The sequence below is a fragment of the Kryptolebias marmoratus genome, linkage group LG22 (genome assembly GCF_001649575.2).
Source record: "Kryptolebias marmoratus isolate JLee-2015 linkage group LG22, ASM164957v2, whole genome shotgun sequence".
Taxonomy (NCBI): Eukaryota; Metazoa; Chordata; class Actinopteri; order Cyprinodontiformes; family Rivulidae; genus Kryptolebias; species Kryptolebias marmoratus.
Window position 1 is genome coordinate 19,240,151 of NC_051451.1, and position 18,887 is coordinate 19,259,037.

Consider the following 18,887-nt stretch of genomic DNA (forward strand, 5'->3'; position numbering starts at 1 on the left):
ATGTGTGTCTCCATCTGTGTGAGCTGGGCCTCCCTTGCCTGCATCTGGAGCAGCGTTGAAGAGGCTTTCCAACAAGGCCAATGGTGGCCAGCCTGCCAAACAGCCCAGATGTTCGTTCTGTAAGCCCCGGGCTAAATGGAGGGAGCCACGCTCTCATTATTCAGGACTTGTAAACTGCAACTGCTGTTTTTCAGCACAAGAGAGAAAGAAAAAGAAAGATAAGATGGAGGGATAAGTCAAAGATAAAGAGGGATCAGATGAAGGAGATATTTCATTTAATTTGACTTCTATTAAAAATTTAGTGATTGTCAAATCAAAGAAGAATACCATTAAATACAGCAAACAATTAGAGTTCATAGGGCTTGTTATTGCCCATTAGTGTGTGTTCATTTATCCCATGAATTAGCAGATAGATTTGAACTCTCAAAAAGTAATCATTAGCTATAAAAAAAAACTGATTAAATTTTGGAGTCAACCCAAGTTAGGATGGCTGCCACAACCATGTGACCTTAGGAAACACAAATATGGTTGTAAGTCAATACTGGCATAAGATTTGGTGTAGTAGTAGCTAAGCATCCTCCTCAGCACATACGGCGCAATAGTTTTGTCAGCAAAATATCTCACAAATCACTGGATGGATTTTACTGAAACTCTCAGAACTACAACTCACTGACATTTGAAGTCAACCCAATTCAAGATGGCTGCCACAACGATACGACTTTAGGAAACACAACGATGGCTCTAACTCTGCCAGGTTTACAGATACTGAGCTAAAGTTTGTGTAGTAGTAGCTGAGAGTTATCCCTATGATGACATTAAAACAAAAAAAAACAGGATTTTCATAAATTTTGACTAAATGACTGTAACTCTGTCCCTTCTCAACATAAGATGATTTTAGTTTAAAACTCTGGTATGAAAGGAGGCGGGTGATATGCATTCTTTCAAGGACTGCCAAGCCTTTAATTTATTTTCCTTTCACGCTCTTTAGTGCTGCAGAACAACCCTGACATCAGCTTTACTTCATGTATTCAAAGTTTTCTATTAACTACTGATGTTTTGATGGCCCTTCTGCTTCACTCTTAAAATGAGATGATGCTCAGTCCAGGTAGAGACATAAAATGCCAGCTTTACCTGGCAGAGTTTGCCACGGAGCTCGTTTTTGTTTATCTTCTGACAGCTGCGGAGGTCTTTGGCTTTGTGTCTCTCTCTTATTTGAACACCAGTAGGATGTAATCTGTCAGCTTTTGTTCCTCACACGTTTTACTGGCACCTGGCAGAACTGAAGAGTTCCCCTGTCGTTGAGTGGGAGTTGGCAAACAATTTGGTTCATTACCACCTTACACAAATCACAAATAAAAACAATGAAAAATACAACTTTTAATTAAAGGCCTAGCATGTCTTGAAGGAATGCATATCACCCACCAGCTTTTATACCACAGCTTTAAACAAAAATCATCCTATAATTATAATTATTTTGCTTATGTTAAAATGTGTTTGCGCTCACAGAATCAGTATCTGTAATACAGATCTAGCTATCGCCATTTTTGTGGTTGCTGTGGTAGCCATCTTGATTTGGGTTGACTCCAAAAGGTAAGTTATAAATGTACATCCACTGCTTACTTTCTGATAGTTTCTTTAAAATCCGTCCACCGGTTCATGAGATATTTTGCTAACACTACAGGTAAACAAACACACACAGATCCAGGCAAAAACATCATCACCTTCACCTTTGGTGGCAGGTGAGGCACCAAAATACAAGGTACACTTAAGGTTTGACGTCTCAGTAACCCAACCATAAATACACAATTGATGTGTCAACTTTTATTTCTTCACGTTCTGTTATAGTTTGCCATTGTTTTATGATTATTTTATCTAGAATTTACAACAAACTGTCCCATCACTGTGTTACTTAGTCAAAACAAATTAGAATAAAGTCGAATAACTATTAATTTCCTCAACATTTACATAAGTAATAGGCTTTGAAACTGCATTAGTCATTTCTTTAAATTTTTAAAATTTTTTTAAAAATTTTTTCATGTCCACCAACAGTCTGCAGACTCTTGCAGGATTCGCCCTCATATCAGATGCTGTCGCTCCCTTTGTTTGGGGCCCTTCAGTGAAATTCAACACTCACTCTATTGATTCTAAGTGGAGCATCTGCCTGTTTTACTGTTAGCTGCGGTTTGTTGTTCTGGGAGTGTACAGGTGGATATCTACGGCTCACGTTTGACGAATCAAGCTGCTGTTGTGCTGATGTAGACTGAGAGGAAGCCAAAGCTTTAAGGTTAAACCGGCATTTTGCCATCAATATTTTTTACGTTTCTCTCTACGTAAACAGTTGTGCAGCTTAGAAGGTGGGCTTCCATTGAAACATCCGGCGGTGACATGCTTTTAAAACGTCTGAAATTCTGACATCTTGAATCCTAAACCAGGCAGGCTTCAAACGTAAACGGAAGAGGCATTGTTCAATCTTTTCTGACGCAGGAGCAGGTCATCACGAGGTCACCTTCTGTCCTTCCTGTGAGCCCTGAAACCATCATTTTCCAAACAACCACAAGCAAACATCCCCTCGTAAACAGGAAAAGCCATCCTGGAAACAAAAACACAACATGTTCCATCAAACAGTGGGACACAATTAGCTTGATCATCTGGACGGGTGTAGCTGTAATATTGGGGCAGATTCAACTGTATGTGTGTGTGTGCGTGTGTGTGTGCCATGATAACCACTGAGGCGGCATCTGTGAGGCAGCTTTAGCTGTGTTTGTGTGATCCATGTGTGCGGACTTCCACAGGGCTTAGTCCCCCCCACTCACCCCCATATGGTGAGCAATCACAGGGGCAACGTGACGCAGACCTCCCCTGTGTGGGACCTCCAGCCAACCATCGGACTGACCAAGTAAACAACAACTGGACACGGAGCGGGGATGTTGGATTTGTAGGAAAATTTCTGGACATTATCTCCTAAATCTGTGGCGATAACATGAACATAATCTTTTACTCGCCTGAATTAGCTCGGGTCATACGTCAGTATTTACACTTCAGTGATATCCCATAATCTGTTTTTGAAAAAAAAAAAAAATGTTTTTGTCAATGGAGTCCCATCTCAAAAATAAAAAAGAATATGATATGAATATGATAGTGCTCAGAGTTATGTTGTGTCAGCTGCTGTCAAATTTTAGTTTAATATCTGTGAAACTGGCTGAGCTGTACCGATTTGTTTGTGTGATTAAAGGAAAGTTTGGTAAGCTGCGGTGGCCATCTTGAATGGGATTGACTCTAAAAGTCAGTCAGTTGTAGACGTACATCCAGCAAAAATCCATCCACTGGTTCATGAGATATTTTGCAAACAAACAAACACACACAGGCAAAACCATCATCGCCCCTCACCTTCAATGGCAACAGCTGAATGTTCCTGATAGTTGAGCAGGCTTAATTGTACAGATCACATTGTCTTTTTAACGTAACTTTGTCAGTAAAGATGCTAAATTCAACAGTGTAGGCATAAGACTCGGTTGGAAAATGCAAATTGCTGAGGGGGAGGGAAAAAAAACCCTCTAGTGAGAGACATCTCCTCCTATGACAGCAATATTTCTCACATCTGTCTCCCTCTTCCTGCAGACAGATGTTACACAGCAGTTTGTTCAGAGAAGGAGAAGATGATTCCTCCTGCGCCTCCCTGAGGAGTGTGCAGCCTGGGGAAAATCACATTTACACACAGAAACCGTTACTGTGCTCCTCCATATGTGTGTGTGTGTGTGTGTGTGTGTGAGGAGACAAAGACGGGAGACTGAGAGACAGGAAGGGAAAGAGTGCACACCAGAAATAGGAAGTGGCAGGTCTGGAAGCTTTGGGCCCCCGGGGGCCATCAGAAGCTTTGAAAGTGTGGATTTGAAGGGAGCTACTGCTGCTTCTATCCTCTGGCTGTACTCATACTGTGTATGTGTGTGTGTGTGTGTGTGTGTGTGCGTGTGTGTGTGTTTGATGTTGATCTCACCCAGTTGCTGGAAAGCCAAACACAGTCTGTGCACCCAGATGTTGACAGATGTGATGTGCACAACTTAACTTCCTCTATAACTCATAATCACACACACAGACGTGGGGACGGTGACACACATCCTTCCTGTATGATCACGAGAGACAGTCTCCCTGGTTTACGCGAGCTATCGTCAACAAATACCACACTGGTAAGCCGCTGAGCTCCTGAGGGATATTTACTCTGCTGCTCCAGATGTTCTGCAACGAAAACACATAAAATCTGTCTAATACAGATGCGTTTACGTTATGGGATTCCGAGCCAGCGATATCTAGACGAGCTACTAGGTCTCCCTAGTGGCCTGGAGAGGTTTTTGCACACATACAGCTGTAAACAAACAAAAAGGAAGCTGCAGCCGTGTCGGTTTGGGAAATTTCCTCTTTTCATCTGTAAAAGGTTGAGCTGGTAGAGCTGTTTCAGGGCTTCAGATGTTTTCTCCCATCCTGTCTAACCCTGTTTGTCGTTCTTCATCCTGCCCTTGACGTTTGAAGCCTCTCAGGTGAAAAACACAACGCCAGTTCACACACAGAGAGAATGAAAACACGTTCACTTTCCCATAAAACATGGAACCAAAAGGTGGAAATGATTTTAAATTTTACAAAACACAACCAGGTTTAATTTACAGCAAAATAACTCAGTTAATCTACTTCATCAGGACTGCAGATAAATGTCTAGAGGGACAGAAGTTTGTGTTTTAATTATGATGTGCAATTGGATAATAAATTGAAACAGGAATGAAGGCTTAAAATGCCAAAAAAGGAGGATTATTTCCCAAAGCCTGAAACAGAAACACCTAATTTTGTGAATAAAGCTCATTGCAGAAACCTTTTTTTTTTTAGATCCACTACAGAAGTTCACAGTTAAAAAACAACTTGAGTGAACATGAAAAAATGAATGTGGGAATAATTTCTACACAAAGAAGAGGCTCTTGTTTTTTAATGAGTGGTCAGATTTGAATTCATTTGCATAAATGCTGTAAAAATAAATGAATCTTGTTGATCAAGTACTTTGTGTTAGTTTTGTTAAACAAATAAAACCAAATCAAACAAAAAAAGAAAAAAAAAACACAAAACGGAGTTATTTAGATCTGGATGAAAACATTTGTTCAACAAAATTTTTAATTTATGTAACAAGTCAGGTGATTAAGTATTTGACCAAAACCCTAATGTTGAAACAACATATTTGTTTATTTTTGAAAGAAATCCTTTAATGAAACCATTTTTTTTATCTTCAGTCAACAAGTAGATTTTTTAAATGTAGAAAGTAGAATTAGAGAAATCATTTAACTAACTAAAACCAAACAGATCTGATATTTCTAAGTCAATTAAGCATTAAAAAAACCTGTATGTGCAAAGAACTGTCGCTCCATCATCTTCAGTGGCTGAACCACTGTGTAAAATCTACAGTGAGACAGGAAGAGTGTGTGTGAGTGTGTGAGCAGTGCAGAATGAAGACAGAGATGAAATATTTTGCGTTTACAGAGCTCTGCAGAGGTTTGGATAGAGCTTCAAGCTGCCCCTTTAACTCATCTACAACCCAAAGTGAAGAAACAGCGAACAGCCTCATGATGAAACGCGCAGCATCATCCATCCGGACACCTGCAGGAGCTGATGACGTTACTGCTGGGCGTCACGGCAAACTGAAGCAGTCAGTCAGGAGGCTGAGCTGCTCCAGTAAGCAGGCGTCCAGCTGCACAAAGCTCAGCCTCCTGCAGCTGGACGACTGCTTACTGGAGCAGCTGCTGCTGAGCAGCGGTCAGTCACACGATTGGGTTTACCCTCACTCATAAATATTCCTGCCAGGATGTGCTGCCGTCACAGATCCTGGAAACACAACTTGCTGACTAAGAAGCTGCTCGTTTGGGTGGAAGTTTCAGGAATAACTTTACTGAGGTGTTCTAAAGAACCGCAAACCCCTTCAGCATAAACTCATCGAGACATTTTACAAATTTATACCATAATACAGGCCACTATTTTCTCAGGAAGTTAAATATTTACAATGTAGACAACATAGGATAAAGATAAGAGATTCATGTTTTATTAAAATCTGCATTCAGTACTAAAAAGTTAAATCTCTGGTTATCATAAGTAACAGGTTTATTCTGGTCAGAAACTATGAGGTATTCTACTTTTATATCTATTATTAAAAGATACAACTAACTATTGCATAATTATACATTTTCTTGTAATTAAAACAGTCTCCAGTTTTAACTTTCACAAGATACTTAATGTTTATTAAAAGATAATCAGAGATGTAAACAATTTTTAAATAAGTATGCTCCAAAACTGCTGCTTCAAATAACAAAATCTTGTCCAATTTTTTGGCATTTTATAATGTCAAAAAAAAGAAAACAAGATACCATGTTTGGTTTATTTAAAAACAATAGAAAGTGTTGTAAAACTGGTAAACAAGTTTAAAGTTACAAAAATGATTGGTATTAAAAAGTCACCTGGTACACTGGTGGATGTATCCTCAAAAAAATGATCATTTCAGTTTCATTTGTAACTCCATTAAACTGTAAATTGCAACAAAAAAAAGAACAAGTGTTTATGTTTTTACACTATGTGTTTCTATAATATTTTAGACATTATTTAAAATGTAAAACTACAAGAGAGCATTTGAATACCTAAATTATTCATTTTTAACTGATAAAATTGTTTTACATCTCTTTATTTTTGTCTGATTACAAATGATTACCAGTATTTCTGATAAAAACATATTTGGGTTTCTTCTGCTGATTAACACACTTTATGAGGAAATAAAAAAAAATATTGCAACTTTTGGTACAACCTAAGTCAGATGTTATTAATTGTTTTGCAGGAAAATAATTTTAAATACAGTTTCCTGCATGCATGCAGAAGGCAACTATTATTTGACAAACAAGGAAACCAAAACACCTGCATCAACTCGTTAAACACAATCCATCTTATAAAGTGCCCTAAGATGTTTCTAAACAAGGAATGAACAAACTAATTAAGAAGAAGGAGCTAAATTATTAAATTCATTTTTTTTATTATTTGCCATGAAAATACTTATTTGTTCAAAACAAAATCTGAAGCAACAGTGGTGTACAACAGCAAATAGCTGTCTTTACAGGATGCAAGCTGTTTTGTTTTTCTTTAGGTAATATTTATAGATTTTATCTGGACATCTGGTGATCCACAGACTGCATTTCACACCTGAGTGCGAAATAGGTGACCCAGAACAGAACGGAGCAGAGCCATGCTGGACTGTACTAGATCCCAAGCTGTCCTGCCGTGCGACACACCTTCAGCACCGTGGCTGCAGCTGCTCTGTCCGCTCTTGGTGTGCATATGTGTGTACGCATCCCCTGCACCGGGTCTGTTTGACCGCAGCTGTCCCTGCACCTCCCTGTGGGTCTCCGGGGCAGGGCTGACCTCTCTCCTGAAGCCACTTCAAAGAGAGCAGGGACGGGGCTGAAGGTGCACAGGGTTCCAGGCCGGCCAGCATGGCTGCTGCTTCCCTGGGCTTTGGGAGCAGGGGAGCTAGGTCTGGAGGAGAGTTAGGAGAGGGCGGAGAGGAGCGGAGACAGGAGGTGAGGCAGTGGGAGTGTTGTTATGGCCTAAATCCTGTGTGTGTGTGTTTGCTGTTCAACCTGGACAGACCTTATGTGCTTCAGGTTCACCTCAGAGGGGATGAGTGTGTGTTTGTAGTTCACATCACAGAGCATCGCCTCATCCAGGGGGAGTCACGGGTCCAAAACAGAACCGATGGCACTGTGGACCTGAAGACCACAGTCACATGGGGGACCCTGTGGATAAAACAAATTTAGGAACACCTGGGCAAAAATAGCATTAATGTAAAACTTACTACATTCAAAAATCCCTACAGTCATAACTGTTTGTCTTAGTTTTAACAAATTTTTGCAGAAAAAAAAAAAATAAAAAGATAAAAGTGTAATTTGTGAAAATAAACCTACATTAAGGCCACAGTGTGATGAAAATATAGTGCGTTCCAGATCACAATCTGGATCAGCACCAAAATGTAATCTATGTTTTTTTTTTGTGACATCCCCAACATTTCATGAACATTTCATCCAAATCTGTTCATTAGTTTTTTACCTGATCTTTGCTTACAGACAGACAGACAAATCAACGAACACAACTGGAAACAAAACCTCCTTGACGGAGATAACAAAAGGGTCACATGTAGGAGCAGAGGCAAGATTTTAACAAAGGGGTTACCTGTGACCATGACCTTTGACCCCATGAACCTTGAAATCAACAGGCATCATATCTTTGACCCATGAGGTGTCCAGCTGTGCAGTTTAATTTTCCTCCATTACAGGGTTGCATTGTTAGAGCACAAGGTCATCTATGATCTTGACCTTTGACCTCATCACCTTGAAATCAGTAGTGACCCATGAGGTGTCCAGCTGTGCAGTTTAACATCCCTGTTATACAGCTGCAGAGTTAGAGCACTGGCAGATCTGAAACCTTGATCTTCGACACCTGTTTTTGACCGGATCACTTGTTCCTTGTACCGTGTTTGAAATATCCTGAAAATTTCATAAAAATCTGCTCCTAACTTTTTGAGCAATATTGTCCACAGACAGGCAGACACTACAGAAAACATGACCTCCTTAGCTGAGGTAAAGAGCACATAAACCCTCCTGTGTGCTTCGGGTCAAATTGACCTTTACTTAACCACCGACTTTGGCTCTTTTGCTGCCTTGTTGTTCCAAAGTGTTTTAGGAGAAAAATGTTTCCATTATTATTAAACAGATTACAGCAATCCTTGGTGCACATAATGTCATCCCCATCATAATCAATCACAACACCTTAGTTTTAATAGACTATATTATTCCACTTTGTTTCATACCTTTAAACACCATTTTACGCTCTCATAGACCAGCTGTCATGACTGACAGCTCGTCAGCGTTTTCACTATGGGATGAAGTTCTTACTCACAGAACCTCATATATCAAATTATACCTACGCAGCCTTGCTCTAAAACCCTTTTCACATCACTGTCTCTGCACCACTCGGAGCTTCTGTCTCTGTCTTCCCACACACACAGAGTATAAACCCACATGGGACCCTAACATGCCCGAAGTTCACAAACATACACCATGTGGTGCACTTGTATGTGAGAACACGCACCGATGAGCAAAACCCACCTAGAGGATCCCACCTTAACATGTCGCTGCTCCACAGCTGATCTAATAGACTGGACGGGTTCACTCTTCCACTGCAAAGATTGTTCATAATGACGGCTCGAGGGAAATCCAAACCAATACAGCTACAACCTGATGTAGTGGAGGGAAAAATGACTGTTTATCCACAGTCTTTTGCAATGAAGATCATTTACTTAACCATCAGATTGAAAGCATTTCAGTAAATAAAAATGTATCAGTAAACATATATGTGAGATATTGCATTTTTTTGTGTTTTCACCTTCACTTAAACTTCATTTTTACAGTAAATTCCTTCCTCCAAAGGGCATTATTATTGCACAAAAATGCTAATTTCACAGATAATCTATGATCTGTGTCATATATTAGGGTAAAAAGAGATTACATTTATGCAACAGCTCATGAATTAGGCATTTTTTTTTGCTCTTTGTATAATTTGTCAGACTCACATCTATAACTTTTTTGAATTGAATAATGTACAGCGCCTGAAACCTTATAGATCAGAGAAACTAGAAAAATTGGACAACAAAAACTGGAGGTTGGGACCATTTTAAAACAGGTCATGATTTTTTTTATGGTTTTATGTGACCCAGCAGTGACTAAACTTGTAGAGAAACACATATCTGGTCTTTATGTTTTATATTTAAAACAAAAATCATTTGGTTTGTAAGGAAAGAAAAACTGTCCATCCAGCACTATTTTAAAAAGAACATCTTGAGTGAAACTAAAAAAAAAAAAAAAAAAAGGCTGAAAATAAAAGCTAATTTGAAACATAAAAAGAAAATGTGGATTGCTATCAATTTTAGTGCAGATCTGTAAAGTTTTAAGTGATCTCATAAAGGTGTAAATAGCACAACTGAAGGAATAACAAACAGCTGCATTAAAGCACTAATAGTTGTTTGTGAACACACTCACAGAATCACAGCTGCCACGTTTATCTTCTTATCAAGCTAACAAGTATGTGGACTTTTTTTTATCTTTACTCAGATATGTCATTTGAATCACATCAAAAGTAAAGGGATAGCTTTTTAGCTTTTTATTTCAAATGGGTGCAGGAAGTTGGCTGGCAACAAGCTGTGTGTGTATTTAGGTTTATATCTGTCACAGGGACACTTCTGGCCACAGCGATAGTAACAGAAGGGCTCCTCTGAGTTGCCTTTTTTTCCTTTTTCAAGCTGTCTCTTCTCCCCATTACACACACCTTCCTGTATTGCTGGTTTCAGCGCCCCCGCTCCCCCCTGCTCTGCACACGGGACCCAGCTGATGGCGACACGTGTAGGTGTGTTAAGCGAGGCCGGAACGATACACAAACAGTATATTATGTCCACCTGTGTCCTGCCCCGTGTCTCTGCAGCTCCGACGTCCGGCAGGGGAGATCCGAAGAGAGAACAGATGACCTGGGGGGGCGTTGTTGTAACACAAATCCTACAAATTACAGTTATTTTTATTTATATACACGTTTCCTTGTTATTGTTGGTTCATTAGTTGAAGTTTGGTGATTCTGATTGGCCAAACCTGAACTTTTAAAACTCACTACCACATGAGAAGAAAAAAAAGTCCCAGGACAAGACAGCTGACCGCAATAGATGAAACAGAAGCGGCCAGGAATTTAAAAAGTGCAACACATAAACAATCTGAGCCTGTTCTGTCTATACAGCTGTCTTACGTCTCCAAATATAAACACCCTTTAAGATGCTGCAATCTACAAACATGAGGTAATTGCCGGTATTGTTGAAAACTATATATTTCCCTTTTAAACTGGATCTGCTCCACTGCAGATTCTGTTTAACTGTCTACATGATGCCAAACGCTGGTCAACACGTAACTGTTTGAGCTTGAATGAAAACGAGACTGAAATTATTTGTCTTTGAGAACCGAACCCCTTTCGAGTTGACGGATATCCTTGGCCCACTTGCTCCTCGTTGTCCACCCACTGTCGGGGACTCTTGGTGTGTTTGTAGCTTTTATTTAAATCTGACAAACAAGCGTCCATCGTTGTCAGAACCGATTTTTATCAGTTGCATCAAATTGCTCCCATTCCTCTAAAAGACCTTGAAACACTTGTCCATGCCTTCATCACCTCTAGACTGGACTCCTGAACTTTCCTATATTCTGGTTCTGAACAGTCTCCTCTTCACCGCCTGCAGTTTATTCTAAAATGCTGTTAAGCGTCTTTTAACAGGCACAAGAAGGCTTTTAGTAGGTTTACACTGGCTGCCTGTTTGTTTTTGTGTTGATTTTGGGATTCTTTTTTTACTTACTTTTAAGGTTTTTAAATGGTTGACCATTTAACTGAACTTCTTGACTTCAATAACCCCAAAAGAGCCCAGAGATCTTCCATCCAGACGCTCTTAGAGCAGCAGAGAGTTAATTTAAAGCGCAGAGGGGAGTAAACTTTTGCCATGGCAGCCCCCAGACTCTGGAACAACAGTCTTTAAAAAAAAAAAAAATCACTTTTTTAGGTTGTCTTTTTTTTTTTTTAGCTCAGTTTGAGTCCCATCAGGTGCTTCATGTTGTGGTGTTTCCTTAGTTTAGTTTGTTTTTAGTCTGTTTTATTGTATTTGTTGTTTTTTATGTGGAATTTTATTGTACTGATGTTTTTTCCTATTTGTTTTTAACCTACTTGTAAAGCACTTTGGTCAACCTTGTTGTTTTTAAATGTGCTTAAAGTGGGAGGAAAAAATCCCGGTACGCTAGCAGCCAATCATGAGTCATGTGTCACCTGATCTCCTACATATGACCCAATCAGAAGCAGCGGACAGCCAGTCACAACTTCCTGTTTTTGTTGACATCCTTTGGGTGATGTAGTTTATAAGATTTGGTCTTTGGTGACACTGAAGCTGAGTGCTGGCAGGTTTATGAGAAGTAGCGGTATGCTAAGGAGCCAACTAAATTATCTCGTATACTTGTTTTGTCCAGTGTTTACATTTGATATCCCAGCTTCTTATCTACTCAGAATACATACATCAGATATGTATTCAATTTAGTCCTGCATAATAAAGTGACCTGAGTCAGATTTGTCACGTTCGGACTCTTATAAAAAAAGGAAATCAGATATGGGTCGCATATGGGCTAAAAAAACCCAAGCTGATTTGGGCCACTTTTGCATGTAGTGTGAACGTAGCCTCAGGCCCTATTTACACAAGAACAATTTCTGGAAATGTTACTGTTTTTTCAAAGTTAATTGAGGTGAATCAACAGGAAAAAAAAACATGTTTACATGTTTATCACTCATTTAATCTGCTGGTCCAAACAAGCATCTGTGTATTCACCATTTTGGATGTAATTGTTTACGTGCTCCTCCTTAAAAGCCCTGCATCAGTATTGCCAGATATACCATAATTACCATTTTTGTAACGTAGTTTTAGGGTCAAGCCCCAGTCTTTTTCTGTGCACATGTTCACCAATCACAGCCTACAACTAATGTCACTAAATGTCACACCTCACTCAGCACATATGATAGTTTGGGTCAAAATGCCATAATTTTAAAGCGACAGTATGACGGTTTATGAGTGCTGGACATAGGCTCTGGATCCGCTCTACCTGGAAAGGAAAATCGGTTAAAAGCAAATGAATGGATGGCAGTTTGTCATTTCCTATCTGGTAACCCTGAGCACAGCCATATACATGTAAGCGTATTTTTTTCCTGTTGATTCGCCACAACAGACATTGAAAACGTTCTCAGAGCGCTTAGACGTCTCGCGAGATGGTAGTAGAGTGGTTTGATTATATGGCACACCGGCCTGCCATAGTTGGTGAGTCATGGCAGAAAGAGGGTGCCGTTTCCCTGAGTTACGTCATTAGTTTTCCTGCGAGTCCAAACAACCATTGGCTGCTGTGAGAGCAGCTCCCCGCAGCCTCTCGGAAATTCGTTTGAAGTGTCTCCAAACGATTACAGGGCTCCGACAGCGACCCGTCGTTTTCGGGGGGTTTGTTTTTTTTATTTATTTTTATTATTTGCAGCCCCGACGTCGCTTCACCGAGGCCGGACGAGGAGCCGAGCGGGTTCGCCCGGACTCCAGCAGGAGCACCGCGCTACACCTGTCGCGCCACAGGTGAGCTCATGGACGTGATGGACGACGTTCGGTTTGTGTGTCGTGACGAAAAAAAAAAAAAAAAGCTGTGAAGGGGGGCAGCCCCGCGTCTGACGCATCACTGTAGCTCCTCAGCTGCTAACTGCGACATCTCCGCATCCAGCGTGCGCCAGTTTGAACCCCGACAAGTGATGCTGCGCACTTCCGTCCTCCTCAGCTCCACGTTTCAACTCCTTTAATCATCCCATCAGCCAAATGAGAGTCATATCTTCACGGCTGATGCGGCTTCATTTGGCTGCACCCTCAGGACCCAGGCTGATAACTTTCATCAGAAAAGTTGCTGCCTGGACCAGACACTCAGTTATCAGACTTTGTTTACAGCAAGCATACAGCCATTGCTTTATTTGCCACAAAACAGACAGATATGTATGTCTTTCAAATCATTTATCAAGCTTGAGAGTCTTCTGTTAATCATTTAGACTTTTAAATGTCAAGATGTGTCAAAAGAAACCCCAATTTTGTGACTGATTGACTGAAGCAGAAGTGTTTAGAAACTATGACCTTGTCTGTGATCTTTCATGTTTGCTTCAAACGCTGAATGAGAAAGTTAGCTTTTTTTCCAGCTCCTCCTTTACATCTTTCCTTCAAAGATACCAGCACTTAATTGGCATGTTTTTTCTGACATGGATAGCCTGTTGCGCTCTGTATTGATTAGGGAGGAGCAGACTTTGGTTTCACAGAGCGTGTGCACGCCGCTCTTCCAGGATGTATTTTGAGACGGCCTTCCGCTGTCACAGACGTGGACAGTGATCCCTTACAGATGGGCTGTCCATATGACTGTATGGATGTGTCAGTATCTTACAATCTGAACCAAAAGGTGCTGGTGTCCTCTATCAGTGGAGACGCTAGTGCACAACAACTTTAATAAACAGAAGAGACCAGATGGGAATCTTTAAGTAGCCCCACAAAGGAAATCAAAGATGCTTTCATCAGATGCGCATTAGCTGTATGAAATATGTATGGTTAAAACACATCCTGCCTAAGGCTCCTGCTTGTGTTTTAGAAGGACTGTGATGCCGGCTGAGGTTCGTGCGAGGCCACTGATTGGTTTTAGGAGGGTTGTGGTGAGAAGAGGTGAGGGTTCCTCTTCCGTCCTCGCGAGAGGATTGTAGGAACAGCTTTTCTGCTGGAGCTTATTTGTCAGGACCGTTTATCTACGGCATTTCATTCATGTTTTATGTCCGCGCCCTCCTTTGTGTGCAGAATATATTAAGGTCCGCACAAATTTATTGATGCTAGATGCCGCTACTTCAAAGGAAGACAATGTAGCAGCGTGTCTTGGCACTTTCCTCGTCATTAGTACAGAATTATGAGTGCAGATTGTGTCTACATGTAGAAACTCAGGCCACTGGTATGTGATAACAGCAAACAAGTTATTCTAGTCTCGAACTTGGATACTTTAGAAGCTTTTCTATAGATCAGGGACAAAGCTACAGGAAGAACCTTTAGATCAGGGCTGCATGATGATAAACAATATTGTTGAATATTTGGCGCGGTAAAAAAAGTTACAAAAAGATTCACATCTTCCTCACTCCTGTCTTTTTCTTTCACCATCCCAGTGCTTACAACGCTCTCTGCTCATTATCTAAATTGGTCAAACTGAGTATGAAGAACCATGATCATCGGATTGATTTACTGCAGTCCAAGTCATGATGATAATGAGCACATTGATATGACATCAACACTGGTTTTTGGATACATTGTGCAGCTTTACTCAAGATTTTTTTATTATTGTTATTTCTTCTTTGAGTTGGCGGTTTGTTTCACTCTTTCTATTAAAACTCAAATTAAATGTTGAATTCGGAGTGAATTAGGGATGACTTTAACCACTCCAAAAATTGTTTTGCTCTTATTTCTTATGGTAAATCTCTCGGAAAGTAATCAACGGATTCACATCTACAGCTGATTAATTTGGAAGTCAGTCTGATTCCAGGTGGCTGCCACAGCGAAAGGACCTTAAAAAACTCAGTCAGTCAGTTTAACAGATTTGGTATTGAGCTAAAACTTGACACCGTGGTAGCTCTGAGCTGTGGCATCACGAAACATTGTTTTAACGGCTCGAACAAAAAAAATGGCTTCGCTTCCCAGCATAGGCCAAAAGGCAGCGGGCGATATGCATTCTTTAAAGAAACGAAACAGGATCCGAGGAAAAAAAAATGCCGCCTGACATGTGCTTCCCTGCCGAGGTCGGTCCTCCATGATTGTACATACTGTACATCGCCATAGCAACAGCCGTCCTGAGGAAAGCGCCTGTCCTCTTCTCTCCTCCTCTTATTAAATCCAGGTTACGCTCGTCCAGATTAAGGTTAAAGCTAACTGAAGCCTCACTGAATAACACCGTGGTGTTTAAAGCTTAATCCACAATTGTATAGTGTCTATAAAAAGAATTTGATCTGCCCTGAAATGTGATTACTGCGGCCTAATGTCGTTTACATTTTTATGTATTTTTTTCCTAACCAACAAGAATAGTTAAACCTGAAACACAAGCAGTAGTGGAATCATTTACTACAAATAGATTTTATTTTTATTTTTTTACAAGTTTTGTGTCTTAAAATCCAACAAACAAACCTAAGGACGTAAACGTGTTGCAGAGTCTGCATTTATTAATCCGGTTTCCTGCTTGTCACGATTCTGCCACCTCAACGTGATCACAAATAAGTAAATAACTGAATTAAAACCTAGAGGGTGTATGAGGGTGTGTTCCAGCCTTCGCCCTGACGCTGCAGTCCCTCCAAATGTCTGCAGCGGTGCAGACACTCGCTGACGTGAATACTGATTTCCAGCTAGGAGAGGCTGTAGCCCAGCCGCGGCAGCACTGATCTCCATTCAGGACTGCCGGCGTCATGGCGTGTTGTGTAATGCAATGTAGCTAGGGTGCATTTGAGGTGAACGTGGCAGCTCTGCAGAGAGGAACGGCAGGGCGAGCGGCAGGAGTGAGACGACTGGGAGGTGCAGAGATTTGCAGAGAGGGAGACTGCGCGAGCGCATCCCTAACTGCCGCTGGTGCTATTTTTAACTGAGCTCCATACTCCACGGTCCTGAGACGCTCTCCCACTCCCCAAATACGTACAAATCAGCCTCAAGACGGTCAGACTAATGGCTTCACTTACTACACGGCACGTTATCGACCAGACCGTGAGGAAGTGAAAAGCTGGTTTTGTGCTCAACATCTGCTAACCACGAGAAAAATATCAATGAATGAAAGGGGAGGCGAAAGTTAGAGACATTCGTTTGGCAATCAAGGTCAGTTTTTGCCTCAGAAGGAGCTCTGCAATGTTTCATCCTGTTTATCAGAGAAAGTGTTCGCGAATGAAAGAGGAACTGAGCGTATGAAAGGGTGGAGGGGGGAGCAGAGGAAGCGTTCGTCCTCACAATAACTTGTTGTTTCTCTTGTCACATAATGTGAAAGGGACAAAAATGAACTCACGTCTGGTTTTGGTTTTTTTTGGTCTTTATTATTTGTTTTTTTTTTCCCCCTTTCTTTCACTTCCTTCCAGGCTGAGTCACTCCTGGTGAGGAGGAAGGTCTGGAGAGGGAACGCGAGAGGAGGAGGTGGAGGAGGAGGAGGAGGGGGAGAAAAAGAAGAAGAAGAAGAGAAGAAGACAGGGAGATAAGCCACAACAGGAAGCAAAGCGACACACACACTTAGACATACACACCGCTTGTTTGTGTGTGTGTCTGAGCGAGCGAGCGAGAGAGAGAGAGAGAGAGAGAGACTGCACGAACTAAAGGGTGAACGGGAAGGGAAGGGAGGGAGAGTGACGCGGAGGCTGGGAGAGCCGCCCCCCCCTCCTCTTCCTCCTCCTCTCCTCCTCTCCCACTCTTTCTCTCCTCTCCTCTCCTCCCCTCCTCCCTCCCTCTCTCTCTCTGTGTTGAGCAGGAGTGTAACGGCATCAGACTCGGCGTGAAGGAACCATGAGCGATGTCACCGTCGTTAGAGAGGGATGGCTCCAGAAAAGGGGTAAGTGTATCCAGATCCTCTCCTGTTTGACTCCCCCCGCCACTGTGCCTCTCTCCTCTCTCCTCTTCTGCCTCTCGTCTAGACCGAGGGCCTCGCCGTGCCTGTCCACATGTGCCGGTGGGAGGATGTAAGTGTTTGTGACTGAGTGTGTGAGTGATCACATGCATGTCTGATCATCTGCCGTGCAACCCTCCACGATATACATTTGTATTTTTGCCTCACAGCAACGTGGTTCTTCATCAAAAGCTGGGCTTGCTGTTTGGTTGCTAAGTGTCTGTTTGGTTCAGTCAGATTAGGTCCGAAAAAGCTTTGGGCATGTGCATGCATGGTGTGTGTGTGCAGTTACTGTAGTAACATCTAACAGTGCACTAGCCACACTGCTACAGTGTTTTGTCATGGCAGTCTGTCAAGTCAAGCTAATTCTGACTTTCCAAGTGGTCTCTTTAGGAGATTTGTGTGCTCAGTTTAGAGGATATCCTAAATGGTGTCACTGAGAGTCAAATGGGATGGGTTTGAGGAGACCGTTGAGGTCAAGAGAAGTAGTGACAACACATCCTGTTTACAACCAAATGAGTGAGAAATTTGTAAAAAAAAAAAAAAGTAGCAGTTAAAGATCATGTGGTAGAAATATTACTTCCCTGTTCTCAGGCATTCTCAGCTGAAAGTTTGCTCTGTGAGTTTGTTGCAACAGGTGAAAAGTCATGTTTGCAACACTGACTGAACACCTTCTGGACTTTGTGTTGTTATTGCTATTTTTTCCCCTTATACATCCCAGTGTGTGAGTGTGTGCTGCCGGCGCTGATTCCTTTCAGGCACAAGGAAAAGTTTATGAGAATAAAATGCGCGTGTGTGTGTTTGGGAGTGAGGGGATTTCCAGACATTGACCAATGAGCATCATCCTCTTGACTATGTGATGGTGTTTAGGAATGTGTAACAGAAACTGTTGAGCAGGAAGTGACACGGATGCACAACAGACTGTAGGGTTCTGGGTAATGTAGGCTCATCCTGCAGCACAGCAAGAGAACATGCTGCTCCTTGCTGCATGGAGTGAACGACACAGACACGCACACACACATGAAGAATGCAGTTTGTGTTGGTGGAGTAGAAAGCAGGGAGGAGGAGGAGGAGGAGGAGGGGGTATTTTGTGTGGCAGCATGCCGGTGTGATCCTCAGTTGTCTGTGCAAATTAGGAGAAACGCATCGCCTTCAGTCACGACGCAGTAATACCAGTGTTTGTCAGTGTGAGCGGGAGGTTAGCGAGCAAAGGAGGGGTTGGGTGTGTGTGTGTCAGGAATATGAATGTTTGTCTGCATCCTATGCTGAACAGTTGTCTGTATAGACGTGTGTGTGTGTGTGTGTGTACGATGGGGAGAGGGATGCAGGGCCAGAGTGCTGACTCACTGTCCGGGTCGTGATACAGCAAAGACTGCAGTCTTAGTCATTAGAAAGCCGGTTACCAAAATGAAATGGCGAGAGAGCCTATGAACGATAGTAACACACACACACGTACACAAAACAACTTTTATGTTTACCTGTATTGTCCCTAAATGTTCTTGCCTACCTAATAATGGACCACGTTTTGTGACGAAGATGGGAACAAAAACAAAGAAGCTAAACTATGAAAAGATTCAAATGACTGAAGCA

General features: G+C 41.6%; 1 protein-coding gene across 2 annotated transcripts in view; it reads left to right on the forward strand.

Moving 5' to 3' along the window:
- The first annotated feature begins 13,004 nt into the window (after nt 1-13,004).
- akt3a (v-akt murine thymoma viral oncogene homolog 3a) overlaps nt 13,005-18,887 on the forward strand; it is a 50,684-nt gene continuing 44,801 nt past the window's right edge. The window contains exons 1-2 of one of the 2 annotated variants that reach the window (XM_017430096.3): nt 13,005-13,243; nt 16,780-17,243. In XM_017430096.3, the coding sequence (XP_017285585.1) occupies nt 17,198-17,243 (46 nt within the window). In that variant the 5' untranslated portion in view covers nt 13,005-13,243; nt 16,780-17,197. The other variant, XM_037973409.1, reaches the window with a different exon arrangement.